The 21,017-nt window shown below is 37.6% G+C and overlaps 1 protein-coding gene across 1 annotated transcript in view; it reads left to right on the top strand.

Moving 5' to 3' along the window:
* The window catches only part of LOC149788505 (uncharacterized), an 89,428-nt gene that overhangs the window by 11,338 nt on the left and 57,073 nt on the right, over nucleotides 1-21,017 (top strand). The window contains exons 3-4 of the mRNA XM_089973523.1: nucleotides 866-1,090; nucleotides 12,430-12,657. Coding sequence (XP_089829649.1) covers nucleotides 866-1,090; nucleotides 12,430-12,657 — 453 coding nt within the window. The remainder of the gene's footprint in view (nucleotides 1-865; nucleotides 1,091-12,429; nucleotides 12,658-21,017) is intronic.

Genomic DNA, 21,017 nt, shown 5'->3' with positions numbered 1-21,017 from the left:
GGGGGTGCGGACTGCACCGGGTGACACCATCAGAGGGGGTGACACCAAAATGACATTACTAAGGATTCTGTATGGTCTGTTACGGAAGGAGGACCATGGGGGTGGCACCATGAGCTACCGCACTGGGTGACACCAACCCGAGTGACGCCACTGTTCATTATTATTCCACTGAATGTAAGTTTTAAGGGGATAGATTCGAAAAGAGATTATTCAAAGTACACAAATAAAGTGCGGAGAGTGTTGAAAATGTTGTCAATCCAGTGTGGAGGAATCATTAGACCAATTGTCCTTATCAATGTCGGTGTGCAGAATGTATCATTCAAAGTTAACTCAACGTCTAGAAATGTTATCTTATTTAAATTCTCACAGCTAGCATTGACATTTCATTACATAGCTGAGTCCTTGTTTGGCCACATTTCGTCCTAAACCAGGCGTTTTTTTATATCTTAGTTGTTGTTTACGTTCTGTTATCACGTGATACTCAATAATATGTTGCAAGGACCGTTAAAACCACCCACCCGATCACACACATACACACATGCGCGCGCGTGCGTGCACACATGCATACACATACTTTCAAAACAGTACAAAACAGTAAAGTAACAAGCAGATACAATTTAATATTATTTGCAGGTCTTTTTAAAGATCATATTTAACATATCAAAATGTCAACATTTCCATCCTAGACTTAAACGGATCATGCTAAGAAATAAAATTTTAAATAATATCAGTACTATATTTTCCAAATGTTAAATGCTAACCTTTTATGGAGAGAGAGAGAGAGAGAGAGAGAGAGAGTAATAATTCAATTTCACCCTAAAATGTAATAATCACTGGACTAAAAAAAGAAAATTTTTTCAAACAGATTCACACCTCAGATAAGCCCGAAACTGAAGAGCAAACGGTATTGCAAAGCAATGACACCGATAGTAATCAACCAGATACCGATAGTAACCAACCAGATACCGATAGCAATCACCCAGAAAAGGGCGATCTATTGGATGAAAAGGAGAAAGTTGTACTCGCAATAATTGGTCAGCAACGGTCAACGTGCACCGTGACGATTCCGCCAGAAATCGCTTCTAAACTGGTAAGTGCCATTTGGGGTTTTAAAAAATGTGTTCTTGCATCAGAGTTGATGTCCATTAGAATCTGATAACTTGCAGATTTTTCCCGCTTGTAGTAAACTTCTTTGCAGATACCATAATGACCTCTGAGAAAAATGTATTTCTTGGCGTGGCCGGCTGATATCATGCATATAAGAAAGGCTAGAGTCCACATTTGCTTATATGCCGGTATTATGGTTTCGTCTTTGCTGGCATTTATATTAAATAAAAATATTGTAAACTGGGGATATTATCATGCAGACTACAATTAACTTTTATCCCTGATGTATATTTTTATACTTGACATATAATAATTGTGTGGTTGGTGTCTTATGATATAATGAGATTCAGGTGGTGTCTTTTATCTTTACGAACGTGTATGTTGACGGTCTTGGATGGAAATAATGTGTCCTCCAATTTAAATACAGTGCCTAAATTGATCAACTCAAAGAACTAATATAATCCTCCTCGTTGCTGGTGAATGCTAAACTTTTCTTTCAAGTTATGTGCTAATCAAAAGGACTAGACCATTTTTATATTCCGTAATCTCGTTCAACTAGATTTTTGCATATATCCGTTAGATACGACATCCGTCTGTTTGACAAAGATCTCATACGTTACATAAGAGGTTTGGTTACAAGAGAATAACCTTACTATAATAATAATAATAATAATAATAATGAGGACTTTGTATAACGCCTAATCTTTAGAAGCTCTAAGCGCTTTACAACATTAGACAACACCTATAAGATAAGAAACATAATAATATTATTACAAAAACAAACAACACGAAATTAGAAAAGCATTAAAAAATAAAAAACATGCTGAGAATATTTCAGGTAGGAAACATTATTAGGTCATTAAGTTTGTTCTTGCTGTCGAAATAAGTGAGTTTTAAGAACCGTCTTGAATGTCATCACTGTGTCTTTGTGTCTAAGTTCAGTGGGCAATTTATTCCACGTTGCTGGGCCCTGGTATGCAAAAGAACGCTGTCCATATGACTTTGTTTTCATAGTGGGAATAATGAGTATACGATTGTCAGAAGAGGAGCGCAAGTATGTTGCTGGTATGTACACATGGGTGAGGTCAGATAGGTATGTTGGACTGGAGTCCGTTAGTGAAACGTAGCACAGAGAACAAATTTTGTGATTGATTCTAGATCGAATGGATAGCCAGTGTAGGGTACAGAGCAGCGGGGAGGTGTGCTCTGATCGTGGTACTCTAAGTATGATCCGAGCAGCTGTGTTTTGAACTTTTTGAAGTTTCTGGAGTAGATATTGAGATGAACCTGACATAATTGAGTTACAATAGTCCAGTCTTGAAAGTACTAATGAACACACAAGTGTTTTAGTGGCATCAACTGAAAGATATTTGCGAACTGAGCTGATTCGTCTCAGCTCAAGATATGCAGCCTTGCATACGTTCATGACATGTTGGTGCAATGTGAGAGTACTGTCCAGAGTAACACCTAGGTTTCGTACTGATTGTGTGAATTTAATGTTGGTGTTGCTGTTATTTATTGTTTGAGGTAAAGGATGTGAATGAGAAAGTCTTTGTGTTGTGATCAGAATGGCCTGAGTTTTATCATCATTCATCTGCAGCTTGTTACAAGTCATCCATGATTTCACATCAGAAATGCACCTCTCTACACCTTGGATGGTAACATCAGCTTCAGTTGGGTGGCTAGATTTGTATATTTGGGTGTCATCAGCGTACAATTGATGAGACACTGGATGATGATCTATGACACTTGAGAGCGACTGAGTGTACAGAATGAAGAGAACTGGTCCAAGAACAGACCCCTGTGGAACACCACAACATAGATCAATTGGGCTGGAGTGTATTCCATTTGCAGATACAATTCATTCATGTGCTGTTGACCAAGTAGGACTTGAACCACATTAAGGCTGTATCATGAATGCCAAATACATGCTGGAGACGGTGAAGTAATATATCATGGTCTATTGTGTCAAATGCTGCAGACAAATCAAGGAGGGTGAGGACTGTAATCTTTCCGCTATCCAACGCAGAGAGAATGTCATTAACTACTTTTAGAAGAGTTGTTTCAGTACTGTGGCAAGGGCGATATGCAGACTGAACATTGCTAAAAAGACTATTTGAATCTAAATGAGATACAAGCTGGGATAGAACAACCTTTTCTAAGATTTTTTTATATGAATGGGGGATTAGAAACTGGGCGGTAGTTCTTTAAATCGTTATGGTCTAGTGTTGGTTTCTTCAGCAGAGGCTTTACGATGGCAGTTTTGAAAAATGATGGGAATTCCCCAGATGAGAGAGAGGTATTAATAACATCAGTTGTGAAGGCAATACTGGATCTAAGCACTCAAGCAGCAGTGATGCTGGAATTGGATAAAGTTCACATGACTTTGGTGCACTCTTCATCACGATTGTACGTACGAAATCCATAAGACAGGTTCAAATGCTGCTAATGGTTGCCGTTCAAATTCTGTATCCCAACTGTATGGTGACGACGAGTCAATTGAAATTGTGGTGTCAAGCTTATCTCTAATGGTTTGTACTTTGTCACGGAAGAAATTTGCAAACATGTCCGGAAGGTAGATTGGAGAGAAGGTAGTTGGGTCGAAGAGCTCTTTGCAGCTGGAACTTTCCATGATCTTAGTAGTGTAGTGGGCTGATTTCGCTGCATGGACTATATTTGTACATTCTTCTTAGCAACTTTATAGATTTGCTTATGAATAGTGAGTCTGGTGGAAAGCCAGAGCCTCTCAGCTTTACGGCGGTCTCTTTTAGCAGTGCGAAGCTGGTCCCTAACATTGCTATACCATGGAGAACACTTTTGAATTGATATTCTGCACTTGGTAGCTGGGGCATGTTTGTCAAGCAATGAACGCAGACAGTTATCGAGTTGTTCTTCGGTAGGACGTAAGCAAGTTGTTAGGTTAGCTCGGATGTCGTGCATTAGTTTGGTTCTATTTATCATACGGAGGTTTCTCTTAGTAGTAGATAAAGGTGGAGAGTTAGGGACTGATACGTCAAGATGGCATACAATGCAGAGGTGATCTGATGCAAGGTCATGGGATACCAGGGAGGACCGTAGAATGTTATCATCAGGTCTATGAAGAACCCAGTCTAAAATGTGACCATTTTTATGGGTGGGTTGGTTAAGTGACTGTTTGAGGTTGAAAACATTAATGGAATCTATGAGTTTTGATGTATTTGAGTTTCCGGGACAGTCAAAGTGAAAGTTGAAATCTCCAAGAATAATCAGGTTGCCACCTATCGAATTTCCATAGTCCAGGAGATTCGGTAAACTGCTCCAAAAGAGAGAGAGAGAGAGAGTCAGCCAGCTTGTTTTTTCTACTAGGAGGAGGGCGGTATAGGCAGAAAAAATGGACTGACCTTTGCTCCAGTGTGAGTATGGTTTGGACTAGTTCAAACTATGTGTGGTCGAAATTCAATGTTGTGGTATAGTTAAGATGTTTTATCATGGAGTTCTTTGTGATGACAGCAATTCCACCTCCGCGAGAATTACGGGGGAACGACTTGATGGAGTAACCAGTGGGTGTTAGATCCGCACACTTGGGTTCATCGCCAAATGTTTTTAGCCATGTTTCTGTCACGAAAAATATGTTAACATTTTGGTCGTTGATAAAATGAACTATTTCTGTGCGCTTTTCCGGTGGTCCTACTGACTGGGCATTGAATAATGCAATGCGCAGAGGTATTTCTTGGATAGCTAGTTGACGCAAAGGTTGACGAATTAATTGGGATTTGAATTAGGTTATCTAAATTAACGGTCGAAATTTTTTTGAATGGTTGTGCCGAAATAAGGGAGATAACTGGAATTCTTCTTCCTGTTCTACGCCGGCCAGCTTTGAAACAACGTTTCTTTTTTCGCTTCTGTTTACATTTTGGTAATGATGAATGTAGTCCCAGTTCGTTTAGTCTAGAGCACAATGTAGTGTGGAGAGCCAAGGAGTGAACATTTAAAGCAATTAATGAGAGTCCATCGGAGCATAAACGGGTTGACTGGCGAGTATCACGTGATGGCGGTTTGTTCAAAAACATTGGAGCAAGACAGCTGAGAAAAAGTCTAATTATTCTCGTTTCCAAAACAAGGAGATGAAGAAACACATACGAATTTAACAGCCAATATATAATTAGCTCAATAACGAAGATGAAAACAGGTAACAAGCACAAATATCATGAAAACGGCACTAAAAAACGGAACAGCTGCTTCAAGCCGGTTAAGCGATAGCGGCCATCTTGTTTTTATCACAGGCAGACTTAATATGTTTTCAAAATTGAAGATTATCTATCTGAAAAGAAGAGAATTGAAATTGTATCAAATTTTTCTGTTCTAATCTGAGAAAATATCGATAGTTTATTCTTCCTGACTGTTACTTTATCTCTCAGCAGATATGATCCCTTTTATGATAAGAGAACAAGGACAAAATATACCGATCATTCTGTCATAAATAATAAGGACTATTCGATTTGTTTTCGGTTGGATCTTGCTCCCTCAAAGTTCTTGCCTTATCTTTTATCACTGAAAACAAAACGTCTGAGAGTTCCGTGTTTTCTATGCAGTGAAATAATCGACGTCGGCAATATCGCTAAACTTCCTCCGATCACTGACCCAATGTGTTTGTTCATTCAAGGATGATCTTAACCGCGTAGACGCTCGGAAAAGAGGCCTCCATCTTACCTTTTCATTAACTGGAACATAACAATTGGAAAACCGAGGCAAATATTTGGATCCGCCCCTAAAAATCACCGGCCATTCTAACATTTTTCTTTCTACATTAGATTTGCATTACACGATTAAAAGTAGTTATACTCGCACAAAAAGAATAAAAATATTATAAAGTGTAAAGAAGAAATAATAATTTAATTACTCGAAATAGAAGTATACAACGCTGTTACTTCCCTTTAGATACGATTTCCCACCTATCGAGAACGCAAACCGGAAATGACGTACAATTATTCCCACAAGCCGAAGTACATGCTTTTTGTTGTCGAAAATAAAACACTATAAACTACGGGCAGCGGACACTTAGATGAAATTACTGAAAACTAATTTACTGTTCAGTCTTATATTGATACGCGTGCACGAAGCACTAGATTGTATTGCTTTCAAACGTGTTCCAGTGTTTCAATTTATTTTCAAAATCCTTGTTAATACAGACAAAAATGAGAAATCAAATTGACTTCGCTATGTCGGTCGACTTCGTAAAATACAGAAATCGGCACATTTAAAAGAATCAAAAGGAACAAAATTTGGCTTCCTTTATGTCAGCCGACTTCATAAAAGAAATTCGGCACAAGTAAAAGGATCCAGAGTCAGTTTCTGGGGATGGCTTGCTTTGTAATAAAATAACATATGTATTTGATATCCTCAAGGTAAGTTTAAGCAATGAGTTTATTGCTCGCTGCCAGTTGTGTTTAATCATCACCCAGGCTTTACTTTTTTGCCATATTTTCTCATAATTGATACAAACGTTCACTGATGTTCGTAGGGTAAATAGTATACACGGGAATAACTTGCTTTAATAATACTTTTGTAACCCATGCTAGCGAAAAGATTATCATTTGCACTCACGGTGAATGTAGTTTCAAATAATGATTTTTATTTGCGAGATACCGTCGTATAGTTAACCTTTGTAGAATACAATCTTGGCCATTTTGCACCTTACAACGTATCATGCGTTGATGACATGTGCCTTCAAGCAGTCGGGTGATATTCCCGTCCCATTTGCGATTTTGGTATCTGACATAAGCGATACACACTCTACAGTAAGGATGCATATGCCAGCCAGCATCTCCTACATAAACGGAGTTCATGGATATAGTTTTTCTTTAATAAATTTCGCACGATGAAAGAAAGAAAGATTAAATAATAACAATGCAAGGTGATTTTCTTTCATTTTATTTTCAACTAAGCGTTTTGTTTATCTATTTTATTGTACCGTGCCGTGGGGAGGGGGCACAAATTCAATACAAAATTATTCTTGGGACATATACCTTGATGGAGAAAAGTTTGACCATAAGTTCTGGGACAGCACATTTTTGTTATTAATTTATCGTATATATATATATATATATATATATATATATATATATATATATATATATATCAGTCTGATTCTACAGACTTGTACACCTATACATGATAAACGTCCCAGACTAATACTTCGTATTTCTTTTCTTAAATCCTTTTGAGTTCATATTGGTTATAATAATGCTAAATACAGATTTTGATCAAAGTCTACACTCTTCACGATCAAAAAGTATTATGATTATTTTAAACATTAATATTTTACATCTGCAGTAACATTACTGTAATTCTTTATTTCATATATATTTTATTTACGCTCTTTCTATTCCTCTTCTCATATGCACCATATAACGTTCTACGGGATTTAGGAGAATTTAGGACTTTCTCGTCCCTCAACCTATTCGATTCCACAGCTTCAATCCACTTTGTTTTGGTAAACAGTGTCTTTCGGAAAAAGAAAGAACCCTTTTGTCCAATCATCACTCTTTTTTGCTTAGATCCATATGCAACACAGTGCACCATATTTGCTGTACAAAAGCACAATAGTAAGATATATCATAGACATTTACGTGGGGAAATTAAACACTTGAATGGCTAGGTTGAATAGAAGGGATAAATGTACGCCACATCCAATTTTGGCACGCGGAAATTACCAATTGTTTACGGAGATTGCCGATTAATTTTTTCATTTAAAAAAGCGGATTTTTAAGTCTAATTAAACACTTTTATGGTGTGCACACATAACAAATGCGTTTTTTTTAATGACTATAATAATATCACATGTTTGCACAATATAGGCGGCCAGTGGCTTTTAAATCAGGCTGCCTACTATAGGGCGCCCCTCCTCAATATTATCTCCAAAAGGTGTGTGCCATCGGTCAGATTGCCAGATGAGCTGGTCCTACGCATAATAGGAAAAGACAAGCAGTTACGTGTTGTGGCATATTCGCTGGGAGAAAAAAAAAATCAACATTTTTCTCGTGGAAACCTTTTGCTTGTGTATGCAGTTAAGTTCCTTTATGGAGATTAGATATATTGCATAGGTAATCTTTAAATGTTAGTGGGGATATTGAGCAATTGCCATTATAGTCGCTAAATTTCTCCCGTGTTTTTAAAGGATATCAATTCACGTTATCAAGACTCCACATTTACAGAATAAACATACCGCCACCTGCCAAATTCCATTTTTGCTTATAAATATCCCCTCAAATAACCCCTTTCATTCCGCTCCCACCCCACCCCACCCTTCGGCTTTTGTGCCAGGAACAAAGCGAACAAGTGTGACACGGTCGGTTCCAGCAATGTCGTTTGCCCAAAACAATTCTATTAATTTAATTAAAATTGCAATTATTTCCACAATAATATGCAACATAATCTATTTTTTTTTTAAATATAAAAATATCGTGTTCAAGGTAGTGCCTTACGAAACAAAAACAGCATTGGCCTGTCAGAATTATTATTATTATTATTATTATTACAGTTTTGAAAAATTGACAAGGTCTAAAAGTGTTGCTTATATGCCTTTTGATTTAACGGTGTTTAATCAAGAAAATATATTTACCTAAGATTCATAAGAATACAATATAAAGAGATTCGATAGCATGATTTATAAGAATATAATATATAGGGATTCGGTAGATTAATTAGAATACAATATCCAGGGATTCGGTAGTATGATGTATAATAATACAATATCTAGGGATTCTGTAGAATGATTTATAAGAATACAATATCTAGGGATTCGGTAGTATGATTTATAAGAATGCAATATGTAGGGATTCAGTAGACAGCCGAAAGCTGCTTGAAAAGTGTCTCTCCTATTACAGAAAATATTTAATAATCATTAATTGTCGACTGACTTAAAGTACATAAGTCATATATAAATATAAATATATACATAATCAGTTCTAGTTTATGCCATTATTTCAGAGATCATATAAAAGTAAGAAAAATATAATATATATGTGTAGTCATGATCAGTGTATTTATTTGAAAAAATTCTTGACAATTTAATAAAGATTCATGCTCCCATAAGTATCAGCGTTTTAAGTTCATCAGAGTACTTCCGATTGCCGGATCATATATATTGACGTTCTACAAGAAAGTATTCACATGTTTTTACTTGTTTGCATGTACAGTACCTATTTTATTTAGCAGCCTGGTTTAGGAATAAATCGTTATTAAAGCTTCTCCATATGTGTTTTCAAGTGTTTGATCCACCAGATTACCAAGAAAATAATACGAAGGAGTTTTATGCTTATCCCGATTCAGTTAGGTTTTAAAAATTTCAACAGACGGGTTACTTAAATTCTTCAGTAGATAACGTGTTCTACAGTTGAAATGCGAAGGCTGGAATACTTTTGGACACAATGTAGTTCTGTAAAACGGGGCTCAGAAGTATTCGATGACTGAGTAGTGCAGGACTAACGGTTAACAACAGAAGGTTGAATTATATCATTGGGGTACAACTATGGTACATTTTGAACAACAGAATTAATTTACACATGTCATTATTCTCACGGTCTCCAAATTTATTTATTCCAATTATTCCTTTTCTTCCCTAGTACAGTTATCTCAGATACAATCAGAAAATTCAAACAAGGGTATTATATACATATACATTCTTTCCCAGGAAAAGTGAGGCAATCTGTATTATAAATTCTTGAAAGTATTAACATCCTCCCAAGCTTTATCAGACCGGTGCTTGTCATGTGCATGCAAAGTGGCATCACCAGAAACTATAATACCTAAATGCTTATGTTTTAATACTTCTTGAATATTTTTGATAGACAGTTGCAGTATAGGATGTTTTTTTTTTTAATAATTATTTTGTTTTTTGCGTTATAAGCATTGACTATGTTTTGTCTGGGTTTAAGTTAACTAGCTAATGACGGGACCACTCATGTAATTTTTTGATGTCCGATTTTGGAATTGGACCTTCTTCATTTGGACTTTCAATGAATATATATAGTGTAGTATCATCGGCAAATAGTTCAAGTGATTGACTGTATATCATTTGCGATATCATATATATATATATATATATATATATATATATATATATATATATATATATATATATATATATATATATATATATATATATATAAGCACGATCAAACGCTTTTCTTATTGTAGAGTTCTTGTTGTAGAATCACCGGTAGTGTAGCCTGAACGATAGGATACTATCAATTATGTTGATCAATATAATGATGCAAATATTTATAGACACTTTCAAACACCTTGAATAAAATACGGAGTAATATAGGGCAGTAGTTTGAATCTACATCCATTTTATAATTACTGACCACATTTACTAATTTCCAAGAATCTGGAAATCTTGAGATTTTAAGAGAAATGTTAAAAATGCGATACTGTGGACAATTAAGTGAACTCACTTCTTTTCAGTAGTATAGAGTGAAACAAATTTAGACAATACGCCTTGGATTGATTTAAACTGATAATGCGATGTGAATTTGGACCACACGCCTTGGACTGATTTAAACTGATAATAACGTTATCCAATGCTGATGCAAGATAGTACGAAAATTAATGTATGTCAGGTTCAGTAAGTTGACATTGTGTTCTATTATCTATCTGAATTTGTATTCTAGACTGTTCGCAAAGAAATCATTCAATAGTTTAGCTTACTCTTCATCAACTGCCACCATAGCCCTAGATTTATTCATATATTTTCCCTAGATGACAAACTTCCATCACACCTCAGTTGTTGTTGCTGTTGTTATTGTAGGGTTTAACGCCATTTTTCAGCACACGATAGGCTATACATGGCGGCCAGTATCAATGGTGGAGGAAGAATCCGGGGAAAAACCCCGGGAAGAATCACCGACTCACGAGAAGCTACTGGCAAGCTTTCTCACATACCTACATTGGCCGAATCCGAGACTCGAACCCACGCAGACAGAGGTGAGATGGCAGTGATCCGTAACGGAAAGCGCTTTAGACCACTCGGCCACTCGGGGACCCTCATCACACCTCAGAATTATCTGACTAATTTTAATTCTATCCTTGAAACGCTGATTGTGGAAATATTTAGATTCACGTATTTCACTAGTGATTTTTATTTTGACGATATAGCAACCAGTATTGTGAGTTTATGTGCTCTTTGCTCAGTCGTAATGTCACTTTCTTTGACTAAAGAGTATTCTAATTTCGTTGTGTATCGGGTTGGGGGTGGGGTGGGGGAGGGGCGGGGTAGCATGAATAGTAACCGTCTTTTTTTTGCAGCACAGTTTTATTTACTGCATCCAAAAATAGATTTTCAAATTTATCAACGCATTCATTAATGAAATTTCTTTCTCTTTTTTATTCATGATTTGTATGCCATAAAAAAGACTGTAGAAGTGAATTCAACCAAGTACAGTCTCCTTTATCTCATAAAACCATATCATTTTCTTATAGCACTCACTTTTGGGATAGTAAATTTGAAGGGAATATATACTGGACAATGGTTACTCATAACGTATTATGTGCGGTTTACTCATCTGTAACTTCAGTGACCACTATGGTTGAAATAGATTAGCACTATATCGTTGAGTCACCTATTCATTTGCTCACATGTACATTTTTATGAGTTGTTTCAAAATAGTTTTGAAATTTGTTGTCGACTGTCATTTACAGGTGAAGTTTTATTAACTAAGAAAGATTAAATTGCTTGTTTACGTGGCATATGATTTTTATATATTTGTAATTACAATACTGGAATGTTACGATGTAGAGTTTATGCTATGCTCATTTGAAGTCATACGGCCAAAATGCATGGTCCAAAGGCCAAGTATGGCACATAAACGTTAAAATTGTAGTAATTTATTCGAGAACAATGCTTGGTTGGTGGAGAACATTTAACCAAACTTTGGTACAATATTGAAGCTATTACAGTTTAAATTTGCATTAGTGTATAGTAAAACTGGACAGGGTGACCGATCATATGTTAACCTGGGCGGCTAAAAGCCAGACAGGCATAGCATATTACATAATGAGTCTCAGATCGCCAAGCTTCAGAGTGGTCAGCGGTCCACTGAAATAAATAATAAACAACGCTAGATTGACAATTGGTGGTTAGTAATTGAAGCTTGGTGGGGCTTGACTGACAGCTTGTGACAAGTAGGTGGAGCTTGTGTATACGTCATTTGGAAATTAGTGATGGTTGACTTGCAATGACTTTGAGTCACATCCGTGGTTTGTCATACACGCATTATTTTCACAGTATGGGCACTGGTCACTCGGGTGAACTTTAAATGTATAAAACTGTTCCTTTTTCAGGTGAGAGTTACCAATTCAAATTCAAGTGACGTTGAAGTTACCAAGTGCGCAATGTCAGAGTTGATGATGAATCCTATGCCCTCGGTGGAGAAAGATCTCAGTCCAGAAATAAAGCAGAGCAACCACCAGCATACCTTTCCAAATTCCAACCCCAACATCTCGGATGAGGTCTCTGTCATTGGAAGGAATATAATCGGCCATGATGCAACGAAAATTTACCTCCACAACGTTTGTATTCCATACCACTATTTTTCACTATCATGCAATTACAGGCTCTTGACGAGGTGAATATGATATACTATGTACTAGAAAAGCTCATTGTTACTCATACAATTACAGGCTCTTGACGAGGTGAATATGATACACTATGTACTAGAAAAGCTAATTGCTACTCATACAATTACAGGCTCTTGACGAGGTGAATATGATATACTATGTACTAGAAAAGCTCATTGTTACTCATACAATTACAGGCTCTTGACGAGGTGAATATGATATACTATGTACTGGAAAAGCTAATTGCTACTCATACAATTACAGGCTCTTGACGAGGTGAATATGATATACTATGTACTAGAAAAGCTAATTGCTACTCATACAATTACAGGCTCTTGACGAGGTGAATATGATATACTATGTACTAGAAAAGCTAATTGCTACTCATACAATTACAGGCTCTTGACGAGGTGAATATGATATACTATGTACTGGAAAAGCTCATTGCTACTCATACAATTACAGGCTCTTGACGAGGTGAATATGATATACTATGTACTGGAAAAGCTCATTGCTACTCATACAATTACAGGCTCTTGACGAGGTGAATATGATATACTATGTACTGGAAAAGCTCATTGTTACTCATACAATTACAGGCTCTTGACGAGGTGAATATGATATACTATGTACTGGAAAAGCTAATTGCTACTCATACAATTACAGGCTCTTGACGAGGTGAATATGATATACTATGTACTGGAAAAGCTAATTGCTACTCATACAATTACAGGCTCTTGACGAGGTGAATATGATATACTATGTACTGGAAAAGCTAATTGCTACTCATACAATTACAGGCTCTTGACGAGGTGAATATGATATACTATGTACTGGAAAAGCTAATTGCTACTCATACAATTACAGGCTCTTGACTAGGTGAATATGATATACTATGTACTAGAAAAGCTGATTGCTACTCATACAATTACAGGCTCTTGACGAGGTGAATATGATATACTATGTACTAGAAAAGCTCATTGTTACTCATACAATTACAGGCTCTTGACGAGGTGAATATGATATACTATGTACTAGAAAAGCTAATTGCTACTCATACAATTACAGGCTCTTGACGAGGTGAATATGATATACTATGTACTAGAAAAGCTAATTGCTACTCATACAATTACAGGCTCTTGACGAGGTGAATATGATATACTATGTACTAGAAAAGCTCATTGTTACTCATACAATTACAGGCTATTGACGAGGTCAATATGATATACTATGTACTAGAAAAGCTAATTGCTACTCATACAATTACAGGCTATTGACGAGGTGAATATGATGCACTATGATCCAGAAAAGCTCATTTTTGCTCACGCTAAGTTAGTCTACAGATTTCGATAAAAGCATGTCTATAATTGTTTCATAGACGATGCAGCGCAAATATTTTGAAATTAAATTTAATTTCAGAATAGCGAAGCACCATTTGGTTGCGGGATACATATATATATTATGATGCCACATGAAAATCAAGAGTATTGCAATCGTGCTAATGGTGAATTATGGTAAGTCACATGACATCCTGTCAAGCAATTCAGATATATCCCCGTCAAGAATCATGCGCTTCCTGTCGATACTATTCTATACATAATGTGTTTCTCCGAGGGAAAATAACATAAACAAAGATAATGTCAGTACAAGCAAAGTTAATAACATATTTCAGTCAAGTCGAGATCTCTTAGATTAGAAGAAGACCGATGTGACGCTTTGTTCTGTTCTCATTCGATGAATCAAATTACAGTTTTGACATTTATGAAAGTATAAACGTCATTAGGAAAACTTCTTTTCTAAGGACAACTCTCCCCATCAAGAACTGATATGCATTCTCTGATAGGTTACTAAAAGTAAGTTGATGTGGAATTCCAAATGTAAGCAGGATATGACTTTTTATCTATTTATTGACTAACCAGCTTTGGAGTTACCGACGAATGTTTGACTCCCCTAAAAATATGGAAGCATACCAAATCAATTTACATATGCTATTGTTTGTGGTACTCAACTCCACACCCACTCACCCCACCCCGTTATAAATGTTTAAATAGTTCTGTTACTTACTAGGCAAAACCTTACCTCACTTTTTTCCCTGTAAAACCCATTTGACTGATTTTTCAGTTTCTCTTCGCTGTTTTCTAATGAATATTTCGAACTACGGCCGCTTAAACGAGTCCAAAATGTTCACGTGGTGGTTTTGGCAAGAAAAAGAGGAAAGCAATGAATAGTGTGTGCGGGACGTACGATAGCTAGGATTACGTGGCCAACCATTTCAGTTTCCGGGTATGGGTGTAGGAGGGAGACTGGGATTTGTCTCAACAAATTTCATCTCCCAAATTACTTGACACTTTAACAAATTCTTCTTGCTATGATTGGTAGAAAAAGAACTCCAAATCTGTATCATATTAGTTGAAAAAGTAAATGATCTTCAGGTCAATACAATAAGCAAACCCTAAAAGTAAATGTTCCCTAATCTATCATTAGCTCGTATAGATGGAAGAATCGTTGCGATTAATTCGATCATACAGCAGATTGATTTACTATCGTAAGTATAATTCATTTAGTTAATGAAATACGGAAGAGTTGTTAATATCAGTTTGATCAATCTTACATTCGCTTGATTTATCATCGTAAGCATTTTAGCCACTTAACTACGACTGAGTCGTAGATATCCAAATGCAAACTATTCATCACTTATAAATAACATCCTTGCTTTATTTTCTGTCGTCGAGCGATATATCCCGCACAGAGAGGATTGTCAGCTTCTGCTGCGTTTAATGTATCATTAAACGTGTTCTCGCCCGCTGGGTCAGGTTTCATACCACGAGAGCATCCAGATGAGTGTTCCTGGCTTCTTTTCCGTACGTCAAACGATTTTCCAGGTACGCTCGATAAGGGTAAGTATCCATGCTACTGTTGACTAGTTTGTTATTCAAGTACAAATCCACCTCGCTAAACAAGGAATGTATGAAATTGTTGACGGTAGCTACTCTGTCATTTTCTCCCGGATTGGCGTTGTCTGCAAACCATATCGATACAATCTTCAGGATGTCCTTTGATGTCAAATACAATGGAAGCTGAATCCGTCAAAGAGAAGACAGAAAGAAATTCGAGCCATTGGGATTCTTGCATTGTCATCATGATGGGTGGCATGGCAAACATATCCATTTCCGACTTGGAACATGCGCATTAATAATCTAAAACGTCTAAGTCTCGGACGGTTCTTTTTTCCTTAGTCTTTCTAGCTCTAGGAGTGTGAAGGCTTCTGAAGGGGTGTCTTCGTCGTCTCTTTCTGTCTTGTCCTTGCTGTGGCGTCAGGGAAGCAAGAATGCCTGACTCAGCAGTGTCCAGAGCATTTATAGGCGTTTCTCGTCGGCCCAAAAAGTCTTTGCCTGTTTTCAGCAAGACATTTTTGCCTGCTCTCGAAAAAACTTCTTTAGGGTTTTGTTTGTCGATGATGACATATCGTAATATTATTTGCCTTGCGTCAATGCGCATCTTTCAAGGCTTGCAGTCCTTGTGTCTCAGATGTCCTTTCATAGCGATGTTGACAGTGTCATAATATGACTTACGGACAGGCAAATAGTGAGGATGTACAAATTCGTGGTGAACGTGATAGGTGTTTCCACCTTCCTTGTTAGCGTTCGTGGCAGAATCCAGTTTGAAACGAATGACACGTAGTAACGGTACGGAGATGTGTCCCAGCATGTTGTACTCCACCAGATCGGATTGCACAAAGATCAATTTGAGTCCTTGATTCAGTTCTACAAGGGAATGAAAATACCTCGCAAAATCCATATTAATGGTAATGGTTGGTATGTTAATCTGTTTGGTAATATTGTGCGTGACCATATTGAGGTCTCCGCCCAAAACGTAAAACAGTTCAGGACATAATCTAATACCTATCACTTTTTCCTCATTGTAAGATTTTATCAGCAGGCGACGAGCTACTCGTTATTATTCAATGGTTTGTTTATTTTGGTCAGGACTTTGTTAAATGCTGCATTGAATCTGACAGCAATCGTGTCCTTTCGATAATGACCGCAAAAATAATAGCATGGGTTAATTTTAAACTCATAGATGTACAATGTAGGTGAAGTATTGGGTACATCTCTATTCGCAGTGAATTTTTAATGTTGTTCAGTGCTAATCATGGTGTGTTGCACTGCTCCGTCCAGAACTTCGACCTCATATTTGTTTTGATTTTCAAGGACATTTAGCACTTGTGTATGGGGAATGATTTTCCACCAAAGCCACTACCAAATAGGCTTTATGATCTAATTGGATGGTCTGAGGTAATTTGACCGTGAAACAGCACAATGTATTGTTGGGGAAACACCTCCGTGGAACTATCACTGGGTAGCATCGAGTAGAATTGTTCTGTTGCTGTCTGAGGGGCCACTCGAAGTGAGAGGAGTGTCTAAAAGAATATTATTTTGGTGGTTGTTGATGTTTGGGTGGTGACGGACGTTGGGCACAAAACTCCATTTGTTCCCGTTAGAGGAGTATTTCAGAAAAAGGATTGTGAAGAAAGTAACCGATTCAACTGCTGAGTAAAATGGTCCCCAATTGTTTGTCCTTGTTGAAAACTCAAATTGGCAATGGCCGCACCGATGAATCAATGCAACACAAGAATGTGGCATTAAAAAACGACTTGAGTTTTATCCACACATTCTCCACACCACAATTACAAGGATTGCTTTTGTAGATATTGCAGAGATGAAGTCGGTGAAGGAGTGGTTACTTTGGTGGAAGCGGCAGCTGAGGCTGTGTGGAAGGGCATGATGGTCACTTCTAATGCTTTCCCATGAAAGAGTTGCAGTCGATGCAATAGTTGAATGTACTTTTGCGATATTTCTAATTCGGAAAAATTGTTGCGATCCATCAACGACTGCAATTCGTGTTGTAAATGGGACATCTCGGTCAAGTTCAGATTGGGAGGCAAATGCGGGGTCCGTTCTTGCCAGGCACTAAAGACAGTTTTCGTCCTTCCCTTCCATCAGATTTCAATGGACACCTCTGATATATTTGGACTTCAGAGGTCCCTTTTAACTTCTTGCTCCTTTTTTAAATCTTGCTGTCATGAGTCCTCCCAGCAATGTTCCCAATTATCCTTTCAGCAAGGGTTCTAACAGCATGGGCAAAATACATCCGCGTTGTACCAACATCTTCTTTCTACGGATGGGTATTTTCTTTTGGACCATTTGGCGAAGAACGTGTCGATGCTTGGCTAAACATTCTTTCTGATTTTTAGACAAAGGTATCGTGCCTTTCAAGACATTCAGGCAGCATTCACACACGATATCCATGAATTCTTTGTAGGCTGTTTAAATGAGTTGTTGTCGCATGGGTGAAGGAGCTTTGAACAGAACAGACTACATGTCCCACTATTTGGCTACACGAGGAGGCAGTCCTTTCCTTATCTTTCCTTTTTAGCCACAGAGTGATGTGCATTTTTTACGGGACATCTTTGGGCGTTCAGGAGCACAAAAACACCAGTTCACGTCCTTTACCTCAGGTTCTATTGTATATCTGAATGCGTCACCACTGATTGTCTTTACATCGTATCAACTTGATGACAGGCATCACACGTCGTGGAGGGGTTCGCAACGGACTAAATCGGGATTGTTATTGCTTGGATCAATCCAGTACACTCTATAACATGCCGGATCTCTGTTGGACTTTGATTTTTGGGGCAGGTACTTTGTGAGCAGCTGCTACTGAATCTAAAGAGGAAAAGGGTGTCACCGCTGGATGAGAAGTTTTTGGAGACGCGGGTTTCCATTGTTTCATCAACTGAGGAAGAACGTGTGTCAAATTGGATTTGGTAGACATCAAAATGATTTGCTTCTTGGTTTGAGCGTCGATACGGCGATTGGCCAGTTGAGTTAAGGATACTTCGTTTCTGTCAAAAAAGTTTTTTGTTTGATGACGAATGTGATTGACATCCTGTCACCGTAAACCATCCTACGACTTCTTTGAGACTGGCTTCTAAGACAGTAGTATGCATCTGTTGATTTTGTTTCGTGACTGATACCATACAAGGCACGAATCAATTTGACTGGAAGATGAGACTGAAGAGACGTCATGGTGACTCTGTGTGAAACAGACCCAAATATTTCTGTTGTTGTTCTTAAGTCGACGATGGGACGTGTTCACGACTGGCCTCCGTCTTGGCACCAGTAGTGAAACAGATGGGTACGAAATTGCAAATAATTGGGGGTAGTGGGTTTTAAATCCACGAGTAAATAGGCATGTGAGGTTTGAGTGGCATCGTCGTACGCATGACTCAACCGAAATGTTCCTAACTGTTTGGCTAAGATTTGTACTTGAGATTTATCTCTAGGGCTTTTAAACAAGACCAAGTAATAAGCATTGAGACTGATGGTGCGATGGACTTTTCTTTGTTGAAACAAATGTTTGGTAATGTAGATGACACTGGCATTACAATGATGCCCTTTGGGCATAGACCACAGTTTAATTTCTTCTTCGTCTTCACCTAACATGTCGTCGAATATGACCAGTTGACTGGAGTCAGACACGATTTTGTCGTCTTCGCCAGGAATGCCTTCCACAAACACGATAAAATCGCCTGGACTTTCTCGCAAGAGACTGTACGCCAATTGCCACTCGTTGCAACACCACACTATCTAAAGAGGTAGACGGTCGATTGAATGATTTGTATATTCGATCAAACCTTTTACAAATTCGATTTTTACAGAACCGCTACGTCCGGCAATTAACATTTTCAAGTTATGGCGAAGATACAACGCCTGGCAAATGGCATGATCTAAGTGTTCGTCAATGACTTTAAAAGTAGAGGAACAGGGAGCAGAATCAGTAGAGGTAGCCATAATGCAGGGAATGTCACTTTTGACACGAAGACAGAAAAGACAAGAGTTTTAATACTTTTTTCAGGACAAGTTTATTGATTTTTTAAAATGGAGTAACACGAAAGAAAAAATACATAAAAGTCAAAAGGTTAAGTACAGCGATAAAATGCAAATAAAAACAATCAAAGTGGAATTTAAACAAGTCTCCATACAATATGCTTTTGGTAACCAAGGTGTCCTAAGAACAGTGTGTAATGTTCTTATAGTCTCTACATTGGGTGCAGTCGCACAGGAGTCCTCCTGGAGCGGTCTTTAGGGAATCTCCATGCCACTCTTGTCCTGAAGAGAGTTGTTTTTCTCGGTGTCAGGTTCTTCTTCTAGCGCTGTCACTAACACGGGTTTAAAATTTACTTTTTCTCACTGGACGTTTGAATTTAGGTCACATCTCTTGGGCATAATTTGTCACTTTTTTGGTCCAAGCCTCAAAACCGCAATTTTTCCAGTCACGTACATCTCTCCAGTGAGGGTGTCAGTCATAAGCTACACATCCAGATGAAAACACGAGGCTTTTAACAAAATGAGTCTGTCGTGGACATTTAAAAGGACCACTTTCATGTTTTACTTGGTGGTAAGTACTGTTCGCAAAGAATCCATAAGGACTCGACTGGTAAACGAAATACCGGAAAGCAAGTCGCTAAGACATACACCACACGTCGACCCTAATTCATAGGACACAGTTCTCTTAATAAGTGTTGGAAATCATTCACTGTTTGAATACACTCATTGATTTCCTTCCCAGGAATCTGTTGTAACATCACTCATAAAGGTTGTGGCGTGGTAGGTCGTTTCTATACCTCTTTTGTCTTAGGCAATAAGTGTACTTTCTGCACAGAGATGATCGTAATCTAGTGGTGAATTTAAATGGTTTAGTCAATAACTTGCACATCACAACACACCATTCAGAAGTTTCCTCTTGAACTAGGTTTACGTTGTGTAAAAGATTGTGGTGTATCTCTAACTCTTCCTCTGAAATTCGCTGCAGTATGTCAACATTGTAGTAAAAAGAATGACCAATCGTTCTCGCTCATGTCCAGTTTAACAATGTCTGACCACTGGAACACTTTCATCAGAATCAGTCCTCTTACATCATTCAGGTACCAGTAGTTTAAACATCCGTGACGTGGAGGATGCAATTGTTCTTTGCGTTTTACCTGTATTTTGCCCAGTTCTCGGTAAATGCGTTTTCTCAACTCCACAGGCAAACCATAAATGTTCTTTTGTAACGTATCCATGATCATATCAGTCAGTATTATTTTACTTATAATATTTTCCTAGAGCGAAAGTAATGGCCATAATAATTCCTGTTCACTGCCAGTCAGGGTAACGGTAGAGAATGTCAATAAAATCTTCCAATGTAAACGGTCTAAAGCGGAATATTTGGATGGACGCAGACTTGATCCAGAGAAATCTGAAGAGTTT

This window comes from Sinohyriopsis cumingii, chromosome 11 (assembly GCF_028554795.1).
Source record: "Sinohyriopsis cumingii isolate HCF-2022 chromosome 11, ASM2855479v2, whole genome shotgun sequence".
NCBI lineage: Eukaryota > Metazoa > Mollusca > Bivalvia > Unionida > Unionidae > Sinohyriopsis > Sinohyriopsis cumingii.
This window is presented reverse-complemented; position numbering and strand designations above follow the sequence as displayed.